This window comes from Phyllostomus hastatus, unplaced genomic scaffold (assembly GCF_019186645.2).
Source record: "Phyllostomus hastatus isolate PE091 unplaced genomic scaffold, TTU_PhHast_1.1 phas_contig_38, whole genome shotgun sequence".
In the NCBI taxonomy this organism is placed as follows: domain Eukaryota; kingdom Metazoa; phylum Chordata; class Mammalia; order Chiroptera; family Phyllostomidae; genus Phyllostomus; species Phyllostomus hastatus.
The window spans coordinates 9428701-9451986 of record NW_025333869.1 but is presented as its reverse complement, the minus strand read 5'-3'; the positions used below and the strand labels follow the sequence as shown (position 1 = coordinate 9451986).

Sequence of the window (23286 nt, the reverse complement as noted above, 5' to 3'; positions counted from 1 at the left end):
GAAAGCCAACAACAAAGGAACCAGCAACAGATAACAACAGAAGAAGGTGAAGGAGGGAGTGGAAAACACACAAACCTCAATCCAGGACCTATCTGGAAATACAACTAAACAGTAGAGACAGAATCCAGTACAAACAACTTAACAAGACAAGAGATAATCCTCAAAGCCTTATACACACGGAGGAACAAGATTCAATACAACCTGCCCTCACTAGCACAACAAAATACAAGAGGTGGTGGACAGACTGACCCTCAGTTAACCAGCTGGTGGGAAGGAACCACCAAAGAAAGACCCAACAACAATCAAAACCCAAAGGCAAACACAGAGCCAATTTAAATGACAGCCCAAGGTCAGTGAGCTTGGGAGATCAAAGAAACTGCACCACTGAAACTCACTACTATTCTACTACAGAAGTTCATACCATAAACCCAGGGAGCCAGAACAGATCAACTTAAGAAGTTGAGGCTAAAAAGAAGAGTCTCACAAACAATGCTAAGACAAAGGAACAATCCCCAAGTGAAAGGAAAGGAGGAAGCCTCAGAAAGAATGCTAAATTAAATAGAGGCAACTCAACTATCAGATATTGAGTTAAAAGCAATGATTACCAGGAAGCTCAATGAGCTCACAATGAGCTACCAGTAACTACAGGGAAGCTACAATGAACTCACTGAAAATTACATCAACATGAAAAACGAAATAGAAACTATGAACAAGGGTCAAGAAGAAATGAAGAATACAATTTCTGAACTGAAGAACACAGTAGAAGGAATGAAAAGCAGGATTGATGAAGCAGAAGATCAGATCAGCAAGCTAGAGGACAAAGTAGATGAAAACTCCCAGAAAGAGAAAGAAAAGGAAAAGAGGCTCAGAAAAAATAAAAAAGGATTAAGAGAAATGCAAGACAATATGAAATGTAATAATATCTGTATAATAGGGATACCAGAAGGAGAAGAGCAAGGGATAGAACACCTATTTGAAAAAGTAATGAAGGAAAACTTCCCTAATTTGATGAGAGAAAAAGTCACACAAATCCAGCAAACACAGAGAGTTCCAATCAAGAGGAACCCAAAGAGGGTCACTTCAAGACATATCATAATTAAAATGGCAAAATACCATGACAAAGAGAGAATCTTAAAAGCAACAAGGGAGAAAGAGGAATTAACATACAAGGGAGCCCCAGTAAGGTTAGCAGCTGATTTCTCAATGGAAACACTCCAAGCCAGAAGAGATTGGCAAGAAATATTCCAAGTAATGAAGACCAGAGGTCTGCAACCAAGGCTACTTTACCCAGCAAGGCTCTCAATCAAGATAGGAGGTCAAATAAGAAGCTTCCCAGACAAAAGAAGTCTAAAAAAATACACCTCCACTGAACCAGTGCTGCAAGAGATGTTAAAGGGCCTACTTTAAGAAAAAGAAGGGAGAGAGAGAGAGAGAGAGAGAGAGAGAGAGAGAGAAACACAGGTACAAAAATGGGAATGAATAAGTACCTATCAGTAATAACCTTAAACGTAAATGGATTAAATGCTCCAATCTAAAGACACAGAATAGCTGAATGGATAAGACAGCATGACCCACACATATGCTGCCTACAAGAGACCCACCTCAGGACAAAAGATCTACCCAGACTAAAAGTGAAGGGCTGGAAACAAATTTTCCAAGCAAATGAACAGGAAAAAAAGCCAGGGTAGCAATACTCATATCAGAGAAAATAGACTTCCAAAAAAGGGCCATAAAAAGAGACCCAGAAGGTCACTTCATAATACTCAAGGGAAGAATCCACCAAGAAGACATAAACATTGTAAATATATATGCACCCAACATAGGAGCACTCAAATACATAAAGAAAATCTTAGAGGACTTCAAGAAAGATATTGACAGAAACAGAATTATAGTAGGGTATTTTAACACCCCACTGTCAAAAATGGACAGATCTTCCAAACAAAATATCAACAAAGATATTGTGGCATTGAACAATACCTTAAATGAAATGGACTTACATGATTTATATAGAGCCCTTCATCCCCAAGAAGCAAAATACACATTCTTTTAAAACACACATGGAACATTTTCTAAGATAGATCACATGATAGGACACAAAGCAAGCCTCAATTCAAGAAAATTGAAATTGTATGAAGCATTTTCTCTTACCACAAGGGACTGAAACTAGGAACCAACCCCAAGGGAAGAAACCCAAAACACTCAAAATCATGGAGATTAAATAGCATGCTATTAAACCATGAATGGGTCAAGAATGAAATAAGGGAAGAAATCAAAAACTTTCTGGAAACAAATGAAAATGTACTCACAACAACCCAAAATTTATGGGACATAGACAAGGCAGTCCTGAGAGGGAAGTTCATAGAGATACAGGCCTACCTAAAACAGCTAGAAACATTTCGAACAAACAACCTAACCCCACATCTACAAGAACTCGAGGAACAACAACAAAGACAGCCCAGAGCAAGTAGAAGGAAGGAAATAACCAAGATCAAAGCAGAATTAAATGACATAGAGACTAAAAGAACAATTCTAAGGATCAATAAATCCAGGAGCTGGTTCTTTGAAAAAGATAAATAAAATCGACAAGCCTTTAAGCAGGCTCATGAAGAGAAAAAGAGAAAGGATCCAAATAAACACAATCAGAAATGAGATTACAACTGACACCACAGAAATATAAAGGATTGTAAGAAATTACTATTAAGAAGTATATGCCAAGAAATTTGAAAACCTAGGTGAAATGGACAAATTTCATAAAAAGTATAATCTTCCAAACTTAATGAAGACGAAGCAGAAAGCTTGAACAGACCAATAACAGCAGATGAAATTGAAGCACTAATTAAAAAACTCACCATGCACAAAGTCTGCATCCTGATGATTTCACAGGGGAATTCTACAAAGCATTGAGGAAGAGCTAACCCCTTCACAGACTATTCCAAAAAATCCAGAACGATGGAAGACTCCCAAACTCTTTATGAAGCCGGCATCATCCTAAACCCCAAACCAAATAAAGATACAACAAAGAAAGAAAACTTCAGGCCAATATTGCTGATGAACATAGACGCTAAAATCCTCAACAATATATTGGCAAACCGCATCCAACTATACATTAAAAAGGTCATACACCATGACCAAGTGGGATTTACCCCAGGGATGAAAAAATGGCTAAATATTTGCAAATCAATAAATGTAATTCATTCCATATACAAAAGCAAAGACAAAAATGACATGATCATATCAATACATGTGGAAAAAGCATTTGATAAGGTACAGCACCCATTTATGATAAAAACACTCAGCAAAGGGAAATAGAGGGAACATTCCTCAAGATAATAAAAGCTATATATGAGACCTACAGCCAACATCATACTCAATGGGCAAAAACTAAAATCTTTTCCACTAAGTTCAGGAACAAGACAAGGTTGTCCACTTTCACCACTTCTATTCAATATATAGTATAGGGAGTTTTAGCCACAGTGATCAGACAGAAAAGAAAAAAAAAGAAAAGAAAACAAAAGAAAAGAAAACGCATCCAAACCTGAAAGGAGGAAACAAAACTGTCATTGTTTGCAGAAGACATGATAGTGTACATATAAAATCCTATAGACTCACCTGGCTGGCATAGGTCAGTGTATTGAGTGTGGGCTGCAAGATAAAGTGTTGCAGGTTCAATTCCCAGTCAGGGTACATGCCTGGGTTGCAGGCCATGACCCCCAGCAACCACACATTGATATTTCTCTCTCTCTCTCTTTCTCCCCCCCTTCCCTCTCTAAAAAATAAATAAATACAATCTTTTTTAAAAAGCATGTCACCCATGATTTCACTCTACTTGGAGACCACCAGTGTTAATATTAAAAAAAAATTATATAGACTCCACCAAAAAACTGCTTGACTTAATAAATGAATTTCACAAAACAGCAGGATACAAAGTCAATATCCAGAAATCAAAGGCATTTTTTGTATACCAACAATGAAACAGCAGAAGCAGAAATCAAGAAAAAAATCTCATTCAATATAGCAGCAAGAAAAATGAAGTATGTAGGAATAAACCTAACCAAGGAGGTAAGAGACCTGTATGCAGAAAACTACACAACACTGAAGAAAGAAATCAAGGAAGACAAAAACAAATGGAAACATACACCGTGTTCATGGATTGGAAGAATTAACATCATCAAAATGTCCATACTACCCAAAGCAATTTACAGATTCAATGCAAAACCTATTAAAGTACCAATGGCATATTTCACAGACATAGAACAAACACTTCAAAAATTTATATGGAACCATAAACGACCTCGAATAGCTGCTGCAATTTTTGAGAAAGAAGAGCAAAGTAGGAGGGACCACAATACCTGATACCAAACTGTACTACAAGGCCACTGTAATTGAAACAGCCTGGTACTGGCATAAAAACAGGCATATGGACCAGTGGAACAGAACAGAGAGCCTACAAATAAACCCAAGTCTCTATGGTCAATTAATATTTGACAAAGGGGGCATCAACATAAAATGGAGTAAAAATAGTCTCTTCAACAAATGATGTTGGGAGACCTGGACAGCTACATGCCAAAAAAAAAAAAAAAGAAAAAAGAAAGAAAGAAAGAAACTCGATTACCAACTTACACCATACACAAAAATAAATTCAAGGTGGATAAAAGACTCAAATATAAGTTATAATACCATAAAAATCCTAGAGGAAAACATTTGCAGGAAAATCTCAGATATTCCATGCAGCAGTAGTTTCATTGATGTGTCCCCTAAAGCAAGAGACATATAGGAAAGAATAAACAAATGGGACTTCATCAAATTGTAATTCTGCATGGCTAAAGCAAACAGCATTAAAATGAAAAAAGAACCAACCATATGGGAAAACATATTTGCCAATGACACGTCAGACAAGAATTGGATCTCCAAAATATATAAAGAACTAACATGGCTCCACTCCAGGAAGACAAACAACCCAATTAAAAATTGGGAAAGGACTTGAACAGACACTTCTCCAAGGAAGACACACAGAGGATCCAGAGACACACATGAAAAGATGCTCAGTATCACTAGCTATCAGAGAGATGCAAATTAAAACCACAATGTGATGCGACTTCACACCAGTCAGAATGGCCATTATAAAAAAAGCAACGAACAACAAGTGTTGGAGTGGTTGTGGAGAAAAGGGGACCCTATGCACTGTTGGTGGGACTGCAGACTGGTGCAACCACTATGGAAAACAGTATGGAATTTTCTCAGAAAACTAAAAATGGATCTGCCTTTTGACCCAGCAATTCCACTGCTAGGATTATATCCTAAGAACCCTGAAACACCAATCCAAAAGAACCTATGCACTGCAATGTTCATAGCAGCACAATTTACAATAGCCAAGTGCTGGAAGCAACCTAGATGCCCATCAGTAAATGAATGGATCAAAAAACTACGGTACATTTACATAATGGAATTCCATGCAGCAGAAAGAAAGGAGCTCCTACCCTTTGCAACAGCATGGATGCCACTGGAAAGCATTATGCTAAACGTAATAAGCCAGGCAGTGAAAGACAAATACCATATGATCTCACCTTTAACAGGAACCTAAAGAACAGAACAAAGAAACAAACAAAATATCACCAAAGAAACCGATATAGAGAACAGACTGACAGTGTTCAGAGGGGAGAGGAGAGGGAATTTCAGGGGAAACGGCTAAGGGTTTACAGGAACAAGTATAAAGGACACATGGATTAAAACTAGGGGTGGGTGGAAATGTGAGGGAGGAGAGGAGGGTTGGGTGGGTGGGCTGGGATGGTAGTAAAAGATAGAAAATTGTACTGCAACAATTAAAATAAAATTTTAAAAGATAAAAAGATAATAGGCTGTTAAAAATAATTAGGAAAGGAAATGCTAGGGGATAGCATATATGCACATTAAAAATGCTATTTTTTTTATTTTGCCAATATTCATGAATATTGACTACTGTCATAAATTTTTAATTTTTAACTATTGAGTCAGTATAAATTGTTATTTCACTATGGTTTAATTTTCACTTCCCTGCTTTAAAATTAGGTTGAACACCTTTTCATATTTCATCTTTAGTGAAGTGCCCATTGATGTCAGTTCTGTCTTGGTCAGCTTCAGCTGCCATAACAAATTATCTAGACTGGGTAGCTTAGACAACAAACATTTCTCATAGTACTGGATATTAGACTTCTAAAGTCAGGGTGCCAGCATGGTTGAGTTCTTAGTGAATAGTCTCTTCCTGGTTTACAAAGGGCTGCTTTCTTCCTGCATTCTCACATAGAAAGACCATTCTATCTCCTTCATCTGCTCTCTCCTCGCTATCCCCACTCCCAACCCTTTTAACACACTCTGGGTGTGTAGTGGGAGTGGCAGCCCTAATGATTTCTGAAAGGTTATTGTTTTCTTGCTCTGAAAATAAGGCCTGGCTTCCTGTTGAGATGGCTTATTTGGTCCCTGATTCACACCCTTATTACTTTCCCTGTCAAACTTTCTCTCTCTCTTTTTTTTTAATATGGATAGGCTATGAGTTTTCCAAATATTTAAGTTCTGGTTCAATTTTGCTTAGCAATTCTATCTTCAATTCATTTCTCTCTTCTCACATTTTACTATAAACAGATGGCAGGATGCAAGCAGATGATTCAACAATTTCCTGAGTAATTTCCTCACATGTGGAATGGGCTGGCCCCATATCCACATGTGGTGGATAAAAATTTAGGAAGGATATCTCCAGAGCAAGAGTCCCAGTCTCACATGAGGCTCCCCACCCCAGGGTTCCAGTGCCAGGAAGATAAGTCTCCATAACTTCTGTCTATAAAACATAGTGGGGATTAGCCAGTAGAGGAAACATCTGGGGTCCCAAGCAGTTCCCCGTAAAGAACACATACGTGTACTAACTCAGATTCACTCCCTCTGAGCTCCAGCACCGAGGTAGCAGCTTGGAAAGCACCAGTGACATGCAGAGAGGAACAAGTGTTTGACATCAAGGCAGGAGCTGTGGGACAACTTTCTTCCACACAGGAAGGTGGGCAGAGGCCACTTTCCCTTTTCTAAGTACTCTCCCAACAAAGCCACAGAGCCAGTAGGCAGGTGACATATCTAAGACTCGACCAACTTGGCTAACACTGTTTGCCCCACCCTGTAGATCCCCAAGATCTTATCCCACCCAATTTATGGGTCCACTCAAAATGTTAACCATGACTTTTGCATATAAATGGTTAGTCTGGGCTCATACTTCACAACTTCCTAAATCCTATCAAACAAGTGACAGCTGTCTTCAGTATCCAGTCCTATACCAGTTACTAAGTGGCCTCAGGCCCAGTACTACCAGCAGCCAGCCTAGATTCTCAACTTGGCTTCACCTTGGAATCTCCAAGCCCAGCACAAGTAGCAGCCGTCTCAGATTGTTTTCTACCTCAAGCAGGGTGGCCATGGGCAGAACACAAGTGGGATATGACCTTGGCCCACAACAAACTCCAGAGCCTGCATTTCCAGTGGAGCACTACAGACCATGTTGGAGCACCAACACCCTGCCCCTGTATAGCTGATTCTCCACAGAGGGTGGAGGTTGGTGATAAGTGGTCACAGCCAGTCCTTGAAGCTGACTGTCCTGGGTAAATCCCTCCCATTGACCTTCCAACAGCAGTCAAGCCTCAACTACAAGAGGAGGATATATTCAGCTCACATGGAGGATGCATTTCAAGTACACAGGTTGGGTGATAAGGGAGGCTGTGCCACTGGACTGTACAGGACACCTATTACATTAGTTCACACTACCAAGACAGAGAGTAATAGCAGCTCTACCTAATTCATAAAAACAAACACAGGGAAGCTAACAAAATGAGGAGACAAAGAAACATGGCCTAAATGAAAGAACAGATCAAAACTCCAGGAAAAGAACAAAACAAAATGAAGATAAGCAATCTGTCATATGTAGAGCTCAAAACACTGATTATAAAGATGTTCAAGCTCATCTGGCCAAGATGGAGATATAGGTTAGAAACCCTTTGCTTCCTCATGCAACCAAAAGGAGGATAACAACAAATCTAAAATCAATAAACAACCAGAGGTGCCAGAAAATCAAACTGCATTGAACTCCAACAACCAAGAAATTAAAGAAAAAGGCAACCAGAACAACCAGACCAATAAGAACCCACGGCAAGGTGGTGGACTGCATGGACCAGGACCAGCTGAGAAAAACCACAGTAAGACGATGGACCGCACAGGTAGGGATGGTTGAAGGTGAAACTGAGCCTCAGAGTTGACTGTGGACTACAGCGGTTGCTGTGGTGGGAGAAACTCCCAAAGTCACACCAGGGTTCATTAGAAAGTGGGCTAGAGATGAGCAGGCAAGTTGCATTGTTCCCTTTCTGGCCCATGCCCCACAGGCAGCACCACAGCACAGCAAAGAGGGTTGCCCTGCCCTGGTGAATACCTAAAGCTCTGCCCCCTTACAACTTAACAGGTACATCAAGACAAAGAAATATGGCCAAATAAAAGAACAGAGCAAAACTTCAGAAAAAGAGCTAAGTAATGAAGAGAGAGTGAATTCTCTGATAGAGAATTTAAATCCCTGGTAATCAAATTGCTCACAGAACTGACTGAGCTTGGTCAAAAAATGAAAAAATAAATGAAAGATACCCAAAGTGAAATAAAGCAAGATATTCAGAGAACCAACAGTGACAGGAAGAAAACCAGGACTCAAATCAATGATTTGGAACAAAAGGGAAAAATAAACATCCAACCACAACAGAATGAAGAAACAAGAATTCAAAAAAGTGAAGAGAGACTTATGAACCTCTGGGACAACTGGAAATGTTCCAATGTCCACATTATAGGGGTGCCAGAAGAAGAACAACAACAGCAAGAAATTGAAAACTGATTTGAACAAATAATGAAGGAAAATGTCCCAATACAGCAAAGAAAATAAACTTCCAGGAAGTCCAAGAAGCCCAGAGAGTCTCAAAGAAGCTGGACCCAAAAAGGAACACATCAAGGCACATCATCATTAAGTTACCCAAGATTAAAGATAAAGAGAGAATCTTAATAGCAGCAAGAGGAAAGGAAAGATTACCTATGAAGGAGTTCCCATTAGACTATCAGCTGATTTCTCAAAAGAAACTTTGCAGGCAGAAAGGGACTGGAAAGAAGTATTCCAAGTCATGAAAGGCAAGGACCTACACCCAAGCTTACTCTATCCAGCCCAGCTTTCATTTAGAATGGAAGGTCAGTTAAAGTGCTTCCCAGATAAAGTCAAGTTAAAGGAGTTCATCATCACCAAGCCCTTATTACATGAAATGTTGAAGGGACTTATCTAAGAAAAAGAGGATAAAGAATATGAACAATAAAATGACAACAAACTCACAACTATCAACAAATGAACCTAAAAGAAAAGACAAACAATGAAAACAAAAACTAAGCAAACAACTAGAACAAGAACAGAATCAGAGAAATGGACATAACATGGAGAGATTTCAGTGGGGAAGGGGAAGGAGGAATGGGGGGAAAAGGTACAGGGAAAAAGAAGCATAATTAGTAGACATGAAATAGACGGGGAGAGGTAAAAAATGGTATAGGAAACAGAGAACTCAAAGAACTTACATATACAACCCATGGACATGAACTGAGGGGGGGTGCTGGAGGAAGGAGAGGGGATAAAAGAGGGAAAATTGGAAAAACTGTAATAGCATAATCAATAAAAAAATTCTTAAAAAACATAAAAATTTAAAATTCTTAAAAAAATAAATAAAGATGCTCAAGAAGCTTAGTGAGGACCTCAGCATCATAAAACAGGTCCAGTCAGAAATGAAGGATACACTAATTGAAATAAAGAACAATTTATAGGGAAACAATAGTAGAGTGAATGAAGCTGAGAGTCAAATTGATTTGTAAGATAAACAATCAAAAAATAACCAATCAGAACAAGGGGAAAGAAGAATAAAAAAAAAAAGATGTAGACAGTGTAGGCAGCAGCTGGAACAACTTTCAGTGGTGCAACACTAACATCATAGGGGTGCCAGAAAAAGAAGAGAAAGAGCAAGAAATTTGAAATCTATTTGAAAAAAAATGAAAGAAAACTTCCCTAATTTGATGATGGAAATAGGCACACAAGTCCAGGAAGCATGGAGAGTCCCAAACAAGATGGATGCAAAGAGGCCTACTCCAAGGCACATCGTAATTAATATGCCAAGGTTTAAAGATAAAGACAGAATCTTAAAAGCAGCAAGAAAAAAGAAGTTAGTTACCTATAAGGGAGTGCCCCTAAGACTGTCAGCTAATTTCTCAAAAGAAACTTTGCAGGCTAGAAGGGATTGGCAAGGAATATTCAAAGTCATGGAAAGCAGGGACTTTCAGATCCAAGATGGTGGAGAAGTGGAAGCTACACTAACTTCTTCCCAGGACCAATCTGGAATTACAACTAAATTGCAGAGAAATCATCCAGAATAACCAAATGAACACTGGCCAGAGAGAAGCCTTATAACCAAGGACAGACATGAGAAACTACTTCACTACAAGACTGGTAGGCAGTGAATAGGAGGTGCAAGAGGGATGGCTGTGCTCCCATGGATGGCAACTGAAGTTCTGGAGGAATATTTCAGTGGCCTTGGAGTTCCCCCTGAGAAGTGTGGGTCAAAACCCCAAACTGGGATCCTCAACATACAGCACAAGAGCCAGAAAGAAATCCAGATAACTTCCAGATGTGAAAAGCAGCAGGGTTTCTCTCTGCCAGGGAGAGATAGCTGAAGATGCAGAGAGCCCCTTAAAGGGCCAATGGACAAAATTTCATATGCAGCCACTTACCCTGGGCTCTGGCAGAGGGAAGGCAGAATGGACTAGAGACACTTGAGGAGAACCAGGCAATGGTGGCTCTGAAGGGAGAACTAAAGGAACAGCTACCAGGATCCCTATGCTGAATCATTCCCCATACTGCAGAATCCGTCTTTCTCAGGAAAAACACTCCTCTCCAAGTGGCATCAGCCTGAGGGGAAACAATAGCCCTGCACATAGGAATTACTCTGCCTGTGGTGCTTAAGTCTAGTTTCTGATTACAGCTTCATTAGATAGCAACTGATCCATTTAATGATTGATTAACTTAATAACTAAAGTTGAAAATACAGGGGAGCAGCCAAAATGGGAAATAAAGAAACCCCAAATGAAAGAACAAGAGAATTCTCCAGAACTAGATGAAATGGAGACAAGCAATTTATCAGACAAAGAGTTTAGAGTAATAATTATAAGGATACTCAACAGCATAAAAAGAAACATAGAAACCATAAAAAAAGAATAGTCAGAAATAAAGAATGCAATATCTGAAATAAATAATACACTGGAAGGAATAAACAGTAGGTTAGATGAAATAGAGGGTTGAATCAGTGTTTTGGAAGACAAGGTTGAAAAAAAACACCCAAGCAGAGAAGCAAAAAGAAAAAATAATTTTAAAAAATGAGGAGAGCTTGAGAAACATTTTGGAAAACATGAAGCATAACAACACCTGTGCCATGGGAATGAGAAGAGAGCAAGCAAGTGATCAAGAGAACCTATTTAAAGAAACTGTGACTGATCCCTGGCTGGTGTGGCTCAGTGGATTGAATGCTGGTCTGCGAACCAAAGGGTCGCCAGTTCAATTCTCATTCAGGGCACATGACTGGGTTGCGGGCCAGATCCGGCCCACAGTAGGGGTTGTGTAAGAGACAATCACACATTGATGTTTCTCTCTCTTTCTTTCTCCTTCCCTTCCCTCTAAAAATAAATAAATAAAATATTCTTTTAAAAAAGAAATTATAACTGCAAACTTCCCTAATCTGGTGAAGAAAAAAGACACACAAGTCCAGAGTGTGCAGCGAGTCCCAAACAATTTGGACCCAAAGAGACCTACATTGAGACATATCATAATTAAAATGACAAAGCTTAAAGACAAGAAGGGAATTCTGAAAGCCACAAAAGAATAGCAGGTAGTTACCTACAAGGGAGCACCAATTAGACTGACATCTGATTACTCATCAGAAACATTTCAGGACAGAAGGAAGTAGTGCGAAATATTCAAGGTGATGAAAAGCAAAGAGCTACAACCAAGGCTACTTTACTCAGCAAAGCTATCATGTAAAATCAAAGAGAAATAAGGAGCTTCCCAGATAAGAAAAAGCTAAAGGAGTTTGTTAACACCAAACCAGTACTGCAACAAATGTTAAAGGGCTTGCTTTAAGAAGAAAAAGAGAAAGAAAACAAAACCTCATAGACCTATATGCTAAAAGGGTGAATTTTACCATATGTAAATTATACTTCAATATTTGAAAAGTATTTTCTTATACACTACTTTTGTGTGATACTTGTATTTTATAATTGCATAGTGTGATAATACCTTAATAATATTTGACATTTTTTAAATTAAAAAAGCTTTAGAAAGCATTAGAGAAGATATTCTGGCACTTGATGGGAGGTTGAAATGGGTGATCTCTAAAGTCCTCTAAAACACCATAGTTTTTGAGATATGTATGTGACTCTCTCCAATCTCATCCACAAAATTTTTATGTAAGTACCTGTGTGAATATAATCATTTATGGTTATATTTATGTTTGTATTATATACAAATGTAAATATATATGCACAGAAAATAATTGGAATATTCTTCAGTATTATGATTTATTATATTATACACACTTGTGTTTCCTTCTCCCCCCCACAATATGTGATTATGTGTAATCCAAAAAAAATTATTATTTTACTTACAAAATACATACTGTGCAACAAATTAAAATTAGGTAAATGAGGGAGGTCATATTCAAGTCTATACAAATCTATAATCCCTAGTTTAAGAAAATATAAAGTAGCTCACTTCAATATGTCACATTTGATATATTAAAATATTTAAAGAATAGAAATTTGCCCATTTGAATGTGGAATGTGCGGCATTTTCCTCATTTTTAAAAGAAAAACCTAGACAACCATGTTTTCCCTCATTTTAAAAATTTTTCCTAGCTCTTTCCTGCATTATATTAGAAATTTCTTTGTGCATACCTCTGAAACATAGCCTCTTGAAGAATTTGCTATTAGAAATAGGATGAAGTCATACCATGCAGATGAGGAGAAACAGTCTGGGATGGCCCTGCCAGCTCATCCTCACTGCTCCACTTGTCTCTTAGGAAGGATCCACTGGCTGTCCATATACTACGTTCACTCTCACTAGAAAATAAATTTATATAGTGTTCATGTCAAAGAACATGCACATTAAAAAATATCTGATAATCCACAGTAATTATTAAATTGACGTTAACTTCCATTTCAATTCAGCCACACACTTTCATTTTCTGCACCTGGAACTGACCCACTTCCAAAGAGATAATTCTAAAATCCCAATGTCTGATCACCAACTCCATTTCCTTCCACTTTTACCTGGCTTGCAAACTAGCTACCTTCGACCTATCCACCTATTCACTTTCTTCTTTTATCTAGGTTGTGGGAAAACAGTACTAGGGTTGCTGGGCTTTCTTGTATCATCAGACAGTCATTTGGAAAACATTGGTATATCTCTGTTCCATTTCCTCGACTATTCCTCCTACAGCTAACTACCACCTTCATGGAGTCCAGACCTTAATGCTCTGTTATAGTAAAAATGCAACCCCTGCTAGAAAATGCAGCCCAGAAAACAAGAGCTCTTTCAACTTACTTTTTAAATGTATACCTAGATGCATCAATGGTCTTCATTATTCCTTACTTCCTGTTCAGAATTAATCCTTCCACGTTCTCAACTACCATGAATGCTGTATCCTCTGAGACATTTTTCAAAAATTTCTTTATATAATCACTCCCTATCAGCAGATTCTTCCACATTATAAAGATACTCAATTCTCTCTCACTTTAAACATAGAAGACTCTTTAAACTTTCTATCATCATCTAACTACTGCTCTATTTCTAATGATTTTTCAAATGCTAATCCACACGAATTTGTTTTCTTTCCAGTTTCTCACCACTCAGGTTACTCACTTGTGTAATCTGCTTGGCTCTTGTTGCACTTACATTTATAACTCCACCTAACAAAAACCTCTTACTTTGGCTTCTGGGTCTAATCTTTAATGTCCAGAGAAATTTCTCCTTAAAATCCAAATGTTATTATATCTGTGCACCAACTTCAGGATAAACCAAGGCTCCTAGTGGACACATAAGTTTAGGATTTTGGCAATGTGGTCTTTGCCTACTTTTTCATTGTCATCTCCACATGCACTTCAAGCTTTAACCTTAACAAAATAAAGGCTTTTTTCTTTTATTTATGTGGATAATTTCAGGTTTCTTTTCTTTCTCCTTCTTTGTTTCCTGCCAGCTACCTTCTACCTTGCTACCAAAAATCCTCCATATAGATAGATAGGTAGATAGATGATAGATAGATTAATAAAACAAGGGTGTATCTATGCTTTATTTTCATTCTAACAGATAGAATAAATTGTATACTCCTTGGTTTCACACATATCTAGTTCCTTCACACTTTGACTTATGCTATATTTTTGGCTCCATCTCTCATCTTCTGAAGCTTTCTGGCATTCCAATTCACAATTCACACCCTACAATTCTTAACACATAACATTTCCCACCATTAATAAGGTATTTTCACAACTCGCTACCTTTGCTCAAACTTCTGCCGCATGATTGAAATTTTCTTCCCTCTCTTTTCACCTGCTAGATTTCTATTTATTTTGACCCTAAATTCCAACCAAAATATCTTTTCTCCAAGCAAATGGTAAATAATGCTCCTCTTCCATACTTTTCTGTCTTCTGTGCTCAAAAGTCCTTGGACTTTAACTTTATAATAGTTACTATATTGCATTTAAATTTGTCTCTTTCATATTTTCCCCTAGTTAAACTACAAACTAAAGAGCAAGAACTATGCAGTGTTTTGCATTTATAAATAGTGCTCAGTATAAAATTAGTATCTGCTAATTATTATATACTATTAGCATATAGTTTGTTCATTTAATGTACTTCTGAAAGTTGTACATACAAGATTTATACTATATACACTATTGTGCAGTACTATCCCAGTCTCTATAGGTAATATAACATAGAAACATCTAAGAAAATATGACTTAATAAAATGTTTCCTTATTTGATATGTTTTTGCATATAACACCTAAATCTGAACATTTTATGAACAAGAAACCTCCTGTTTCTTTGGTTTTTCTCATGGAAATTTACTTTGTTCCTGATTCTTTAATTTTTTTTTCATACAAAGTTCCAGGAATTCACCATGATAGCAGTCCTTTTGTTTCTAGTACATTATTTTATTTCTAGAAACAGACATAATTTCTAATAAAGTCTCACTGCATATTGAGCTTCACCTTACCTTAAGTATAGTGGCTCCTCAGGAGCTCTGGACACATTTACAAAGGCTTGGGAACTATGGAATTAATGAGATGGCAAAGAAATTAAATTCTTTAAATAATATCTGTTTCTTGTGTTAATGCCATATTTATGAGATCATAAATACATCTTACTTCTAGCCAAACCAAGTTGTACTTACAAGGAGCTATATTTTTAAAAAGATATATCAAACATTTGTCTCCACTCAGAAGGCTAGCTAGCTATTAAAATGACTAAATAGAAAACTAAATAAGCATGTTAGTTATACCTTTTTGTAGGCTCTTTAAAAAAATCTTCATAGTCACTATGTTGGAGATCCTGAAGAGAGAATTTTCCCTTCTCTGAGTTAACCTCATTTGCAAAAACCTACAGGCATAAGAATAGAACATTATGGCTCAGATTTCATAAATATATAAATTAAAAGCATGATTTCTATAGCTTCCTGAAAAAACAATAAGTAAAAATGGACAGTTATAAAACCAGTCACAGGAGTGTAAAGTCATCATAGGGAATACAGTCAATAATATTATAATAATTATGTATGGTGTCAGATGGGTACTAGATTTACCAGGGTGATTACTTTGTAAGGCATGTACATATCTAATCATTATGTTGCACACCTGAAACTAATATAATATTATATGTCAATTATAATATTAAAAACAATAAGGTATTCAATAAACAATAAGTTATCCATAACAATTAAAACTATAATCACAGTGTGACTTTTACTCCTAGAAAATCACTTGAAATGTGTATCTCCCTATCAAATATTTTCTAATCTGCCATAACAGACTAGAGTACTATTCATATACAAGTGATTTTTATTGAATCACTCAAATTATTTTCCAAAAGTTGATTTTAAAAAATAAGTTTCATTTTTCTTAGAAAAAAGATTATGACTTCAACACAAAGATTCTTATCATGAGTGTTGAGTTTATTGTAAATAGAACATTCCCATTGAATCTGTAAATTGCTTTGGGTAGTATGGACATTTTGATGATGTTAATTCTTCCGATCCATGAACACAGTATATATTTCTATTTGTTTGTGTCTTCCTTAATTTTTTTCTTTAGTGTTCTGTAGTTTTATGTCCTTGATTAGATTTATTCCTAGGTATTTTATTTTTCTTGTTGCTATATCAAATGGGATTTTTTTCTTGATTTCTGCTTCTGCTGTTTCATTGTTGGTATACAAAAAAGCCTTTGATTTCTGGATATTGGTTTTGTATCCTGCTGTTTTGCCAAAAATTCATTTATTAGGTCGAGCAGTTTTTTGGCGGAGTCTATAGGATTTTCTATACACACTATCATGTCATCTGCAAACAATGACTATTTTGTTTCCTCCTTTCTGATTTGAATGCCTTTCATTTCCTTTTCTTGTCTGATCACTGTGTCTAAAACTTCCAATACTATATTGAATAGAAGTGGTGAAAGTGGACAAACTTGTTCCTGATCTTGTGGAAAAGATTTTAATTTTTGCCCATTGAGTATGATGTTGGCTGCAGGTCTCTCATATATGGCCTTTATTAAGTTGAAGCATTATGCTAAGCAAAATAAGCCAGGTGCTAAAAGACAAATACCATATGATCTCACCTTTAATAGGAACCTAAACAACAAAACAAACAAACAAGCAAAACATAACCAAAGACACTGAAATAGAGAACAGGCTGACGGTGACCAGAGGGGAGAGGGGAGGGAATTTCAGGGGAAAAGGGAAAGAGTATACAGGAACAGGTATAAAGGATACATGGACAAAAACTAGGGGGGTGTGGAAATGGGAGGAAGGTGGGGAGGACTGGAGGGGTGGGCTGGGATGAGTGTAAAAGACAGAAAACTGTACTTAAATAATTCAAATTAAAAAATTAAAAAAGAACATTCCCAACATTGTATTTATCTTTCTTTTAGAGCTTTTCTCTGCCATGAGATTTAGTACTGCCCAATTGACTTTAGTCTACTTTGTTGCATTTGGAGCCTCTGGTACAGTATGTAGCCTACCAGTAAACAAAATTGAACATAATTAGAGGGGGAAAGACACATTAAAATACAGATTCAGTAATCAGTATTTTAGCCCTTATTTCTGCTTCAATTAATCTATTCACTCACAGTTTTGGCCTGGGGGCCTATTATGTGTAGATACTCTTCTAAATACTGCAGATAAAACACTGAACAAAAGAGGTTTGTGTTCTGCCCTTGTAGAGCATACATAGTTTCATAGGGAAAGAAGAAATACACAGCAAGCATATAAAAATTACAGTGGTGATAAGTGTTAATGTAGTAACAGAATATAGTGATGCATAATAGCCATGTACCTTAAAAACAAAAAGGACTAAGCAAAGGAAGCATCTTGAGCAAAAAGATCAGGTCCACAATCCAGGCAGCCTTTTATGGTCTAGCTGCTGCCTAATTTCCCACCCTTATTTCTTGCCTATTTCTCATGCAGCATCTCCAGGCACAGCCTATGTCCAGCATTTTTGTCTTTTTTGAAGTGTTCTTTGATTACTTTAATTTTGTAAAGCTTATTAATCTTTTCCCCTCTTGCTAGTTGTATGTGTTTTGCTTGATTCCATAAAACTTCCTAGACCTGAAATACCTCTTGTGGGCATACATACAGACATCATTCCAGAACATGAACCCAAACACAATTTTAAAACCAAGCGCATTAGTGGAAAGATATAAAAAACTACCCAGAACTCCTATCAAGCATATTCATTTTGCTGAACAATTTAAAACATATAGCTTATTGAGTTTTTAATATAACATTAATAAACATTGCTTGAAATATAAAGTTAATATATTTTAGCAATAACTTTATCATTTTAGAACATACTGCCCTGGCTGGTGTAGCTCAGTGGATTGAGTGCGGGCTGCGAACCAAAGCATCACAGGTTCGATTCCCAGTCAGGGCACATGCCTGGGTTGCAGGCCATGGCCCCCAGCAACCACACACTGATGTTTCTCTCTCTCTCTCTTTCTCCCTCCCTTCCCTCTCTAAAAATAAATAAATGAAAGTTAAAAAAATTAAAAAATTTAAAAAAAGAACATATTAACTTCTGGTAGATTAGCTAATTGCTGTTTTGAATAATATATAACACATAAATTTAAAAAAATCCCTATGCAAGTAAAAAAAATATTAATTATCCAATATTTTTCTAAAATATTTTAAGCTTTGCTTTTAATATTTACGGATTTAATTCACCAACAATCAATTTCAGTACAAAGTGTACTTTTGTCTCTCTGCTCAACCACCAACAATGATCTTGCATTCAACTGGACATTGACAAGACCCAATAGGCCACACCTGGTGCCAAAGAATATAGAAGAACAGCCACAACACATCAGCAGTACAATCTTACATTTGCCCACATCAGGAGTCCTAACAGCTTTCTCATGTCAACTCAGGTGAAGGTAGCAAGACCACATGGGTGGTCTCACCCATGTCATCCTGGCTTAGAAGCCTCAAGCAGAACAGGAACCAGTGTCTCTTATAACACTCCATGAACCTGGCTTCTGGAGATCACAGAAAAGGGCTTCCCACATTCACCCCATTTGCACTATCAATAAGGTATGTATTGTCTTAGTCATAAACCTTCCAATCCAGGAGCCATTTTTTACCATAATCAATGTGCTGCTTGATAACTCAGATGATAGTCCACCTTTATTAGGTTTCCAGAGAAACAGGATACCAGAAGGCTAACAAAAGATTATTTTCTCACTGCGAAGAAGAAAAGGTTCTCATGACCTTTACTCATAGGTAAAAATGCAGTTTTATTGTTCCTGTGGGAATAACCAACTATACCAGCACCATTAATTGAGCAGACCATTCTATCTGCAATGCTACCTATCACATGAACAGTTCCTGTATATGCATCAATGGATATTTTTCTGTAATTTCTATGCAGTTTCATTGGCCTTATTTGCCACTTGCTTGATTACATATTTACTTAATTCCTATAGCCTTGTAATAAGTCTTGACAACCTGCAGTTCCAGTCACCTCCTCTACCACATATACACTCTTCCTTCCCTACCTAATACTTTCTTGCCTATTTGTGGCCTTCTGTTTTCCCAAGTTTTTGAATCAGCTGATCAAATCACACATAAACACACAGGCACAAGAGCTATGAAATTCAGTTAAATTAATTTTGTAATTTACATTAAGGATAACTGTTATCTTTATTATATTATCTTATTATTCATTAATATGATATAGCTATTATAACATTCTATGATATTCTCAATAAAGGCAATTCACACCTTTTCTTAGATTTACTCCTATATATTTACTAGCTGGTATCATTGTAAATATAATGATATAGATTATATATCCATCATAATGATACATGATATATCATTATATCATAATAATATAATGATAATTATATCACTATATTTGCTAACTGCTACATATAGATATATATATATTTGCTAACTGCTATATATAGATATAATCTATATCATTATATTTGCTAACTGCTGCATATTGAACAAACCACGGATTTTCATATATAATAATTTTGTATTTATTCTATTCTAAATACTTTATATTTCTTACGATGTCTTCTATGACCCATGAGTTTGGAAGGACATATCTTTACATTCCAAATGTATGTTTCATCCTTTTGTGATTGACTTCTACCATATTTCTTTATGTCAGAGACCACAGTCAGTCTGTAAGATTATTTGAGATGTAGTTTGATTTGGAACATGGTGAATTTTTGCAAATGATCCATGTATGCTTGAAAAGAATGTGGTCTCTAATTTTTGGATGCAAGTTCTATTTATGTTTATTATACCAAGCTTGCTGATTGTTTTTGGGGGGGTAGTATCTATACTCTTAACTGTCTAATCTATTTTTAGGAGATAGTTTTAAATGTTGTACTATCATAGTGAACTTATAAATTCCTCCTTATAATCCTGTCAAATATTAATTTATATATTCTGAAACTATTAGATGCTTATAAATTAAGCATCTTGCGAACTAAACCTTCCTTGTGAACTAAACCTTTCAGTGTTATATAGTGACCTCTTAATACCTAATGCTTTTTGCTTTTGTCTCTTTGTCTGATATTACTATAGCTACAATGGCTCTCTTTTTTTGGTGTTAACTTGTGCATTTTAACTATTTTATTTTAAAATATCAAGGGAGCCCTGGCTAGTGTGGCTCAGTGGACTGAGCATGGGCCTGCAAACCAAAGTGTCACTGGTTTGATTCCCAGTCAGGGCACATGCCTGGGTTGCAGGCCAGGTCCCCAGTAGAGGGTGAGCTAAAGAGACAACCACACAGTGATGTTTCACTCCCCCTCTTCCTCCCTCCCTTCCCCTCTCTCTAAAAATAAATAAGTAAAATCTTAAAGAAAAACAAATAAAATATCAAGGAAAAATATTCCCCAAGGATTTCTCCTCATTAAACTATATAAATTACCAATAAATTAAATAAAATGAGTTCTATAGAGTTAACCTAGTCCTGAAAACTAGTTTATTGATATTAATCAGTAAAATAAATTCCTAAAAATTAATTTCAGAATAATTAAAATAGAAGTGAGGAGATTGTGAGTGCAATGAGATAGAGAAGAAGTGATGTGGTGCTATTACATCAACACTATCCCTCCAATCTCCAGCACAACACAGTGTAAAAGCCATTTGCATACAACTCATTTACTAAGAAAAGGTTAAACCACCTGAGTGAGAAGTCCTAGCATAATTTTCACCTGAGACATATTTCAAATCATGCTTCACAATCAACTTGATTACATTTATCAAAGAAGCAAACTGTTCTAGATGGCTGCAGTTCAAGCTAAAGTATCACTTAGGACTAAATATGTCTTTGATTGAATGAAATGTGATTTGGCTAACAATGTCAAGAAGGCACAAGGAGAAATATACTAAATTATCAAGATTTCAGGTCTTTTTGTTGATTTCTCACTGAATCAAATTAATTTCAAATTAAAGAAAAGGATGGGTAAATTTTTCTGACAAGGCTAAATTAGCTTTACTACACTGCATATTCTAAGCATTTTATGAAAACAAAGTAATACTAGAAGATAGGACCCTGGTTTCTAGCCTTTTCTCTGTGACTGAAGAGCTGTATGATCATAGATAAATCATTTCAGCTTTTTCTAGGACCTTAGTTTCTTCACCTCTAAATAAATAAAATGAACAAAAGTTTCTTGATCTATTTTTCAAATTTAATCATCTACAAGTCTATGAGTCTAGACAATTCCTAGGAACAGCATCATACCTGAAAAAGCATCTGGTGTCTATAACATCAATTTAATTGCTTCATGAAATATAAGAAAAGCAAATTCTGATAAAAGAGCTGATTTTCCCAACATACTTTAAAAAACATCCAGAAATATACTAATATAATTTTTTCAAAAAGAAAACTTTAAAAAATATCAAAATTCATTCAAATATGTCAAGCCATAAGATATAAGGAAAACAAACCATAAAATGTACTCAATTCTAAAAGAAAGTCAAGTAGAGTTATATAAAGGATCTACTCAGGACATTCTATGAAGTAGTTCACTTTTAAATCATCTCTCCTTCAAGAAGAAAATCGTTCTTATCAAGAGTGGGTCTGAGAGTCCAGAAGAGAGACTGGTAGCCAGAGATGCAGTGGTGACCTTGATAAGACCAGCTTACATATCACTCACACACACACACACACACACACACACACACACATCTACCAATCTTCAAAGTTGTTTTTCAAATCAGCAGCACAACTGTCATCCCTGAGTGAGGGTGGTGGTCAAACTGGACAGTGAGGGAAGCAGGGTTATTCTTGATAATGATTTTTATCTCTATTAAAGCTAGAACTTATAGGAAGTAAGCAGGAAGACAGCAAAATCATGGGTGTCCCAAAGTTCCAGGAGATTAGATAAGAGGAAAAAAATGCAAGGCACTCAGAAGATGAAAATGCATTGCCCCTTTGGTGCACTAAACCTATCAGTATCTCCAAATGGAAAGTACTGTATCAAGGTGAGAGATTTTTGCCCCCAATTTTTTTACAACCCTCTACTTTCCCATAGTTTGGAGACACTGCACCAAGCTGTCTCCATCAAGTAAAAATTCTATCAATATATTTAAAATTTCTTCAGTGTTTATGTGAAATTTATTTTGTATTTGTTAGTATCATATAATGAAGTAGGTGACAACATGAGTAAGATTTCCAGAATAGCATCAAAAGTGGTTTTATTTAAAGCTGCATAAAGTTCCACACTTTCAAATCCCTGTTTTTGGTCACCTTCAATATCAGAGTAACACAGAAATGAAAATATCAATGTGGTAAGGAAAACAAAATGGACACCTATTTCTTTGAGAGCTTAGTCAGTGATTTGAGTATTAGTCGCATATCATCAGTAGAGATCCCACTTTTTCTAGGTTTACCTCATTAGTCACTGATCTAGGTGTCTTTCTCTGACTTGATGAAGGCAAAGTCTTCCAGAAATTCAGGTCTTCCATATTAGAGTCATCTCCCTTCTGATCTTTTCCTGAACAAAAGAAAGAATTAATCAAATACAAAGTGTTACACAGAAGGAATGACTGAATCTGAATGAGAAAAGTCAAGCTGTGTGAAGGGACTTTTCACCTACTCTTCCTATTTTAGTCATTTCATCTTTATCTCATATGTTACATTTGCTTTTCTCCTTGCTTTGAAAAACTAACATAGTGAACATGATTCTTCTTCTGTGAGTATCCTCAGGAAACTGATTGTCAAGCAGTCCCTTTGCTCCTACTTCTATATTATTCAAGGAAGTATTCTTCAGGTAAATCCTAAATATATGACCCACAGAAGCTATGCACTGGAATCTACAGAATAAAATTTTCTGTGTTTCAGAGTCTACTTCTTAGATAAAAAAATGTGACATAAGTCTCATATTATTACTAAGAAACAAATTATCAATATGTAAAGACACATAAAAAGCTCTTTTAGGCTT

The 23286-nt window shown here is 36.4% G+C and overlaps 1 protein-coding gene across 1 annotated transcript in view; it reads right to left on the bottom strand.

The window, feature by feature from the left end:
* The window catches only part of PTPN20 (protein tyrosine phosphatase non-receptor type 20), a 178348-nt gene that overhangs the window by 78131 nt on the left and 76931 nt on the right, over window positions 1-23286 (bottom strand). The window contains exons 2-5 of the mRNA XM_045842425.1: window positions 22748-22839; window positions 19382-19384; window positions 15615-15712; window positions 13067-13176 (exon numbers count right to left, since the gene is read on the bottom strand). Of these exons, the coding sequence (XP_045698381.1) occupies window positions 13067-13176; window positions 15615-15712; window positions 19382-19384; window positions 22748-22839 (303 nt within the window). The remainder of the gene's footprint in view (window positions 1-13066; window positions 13177-15614; window positions 15713-19381; window positions 19385-22747; window positions 22840-23286) is intronic.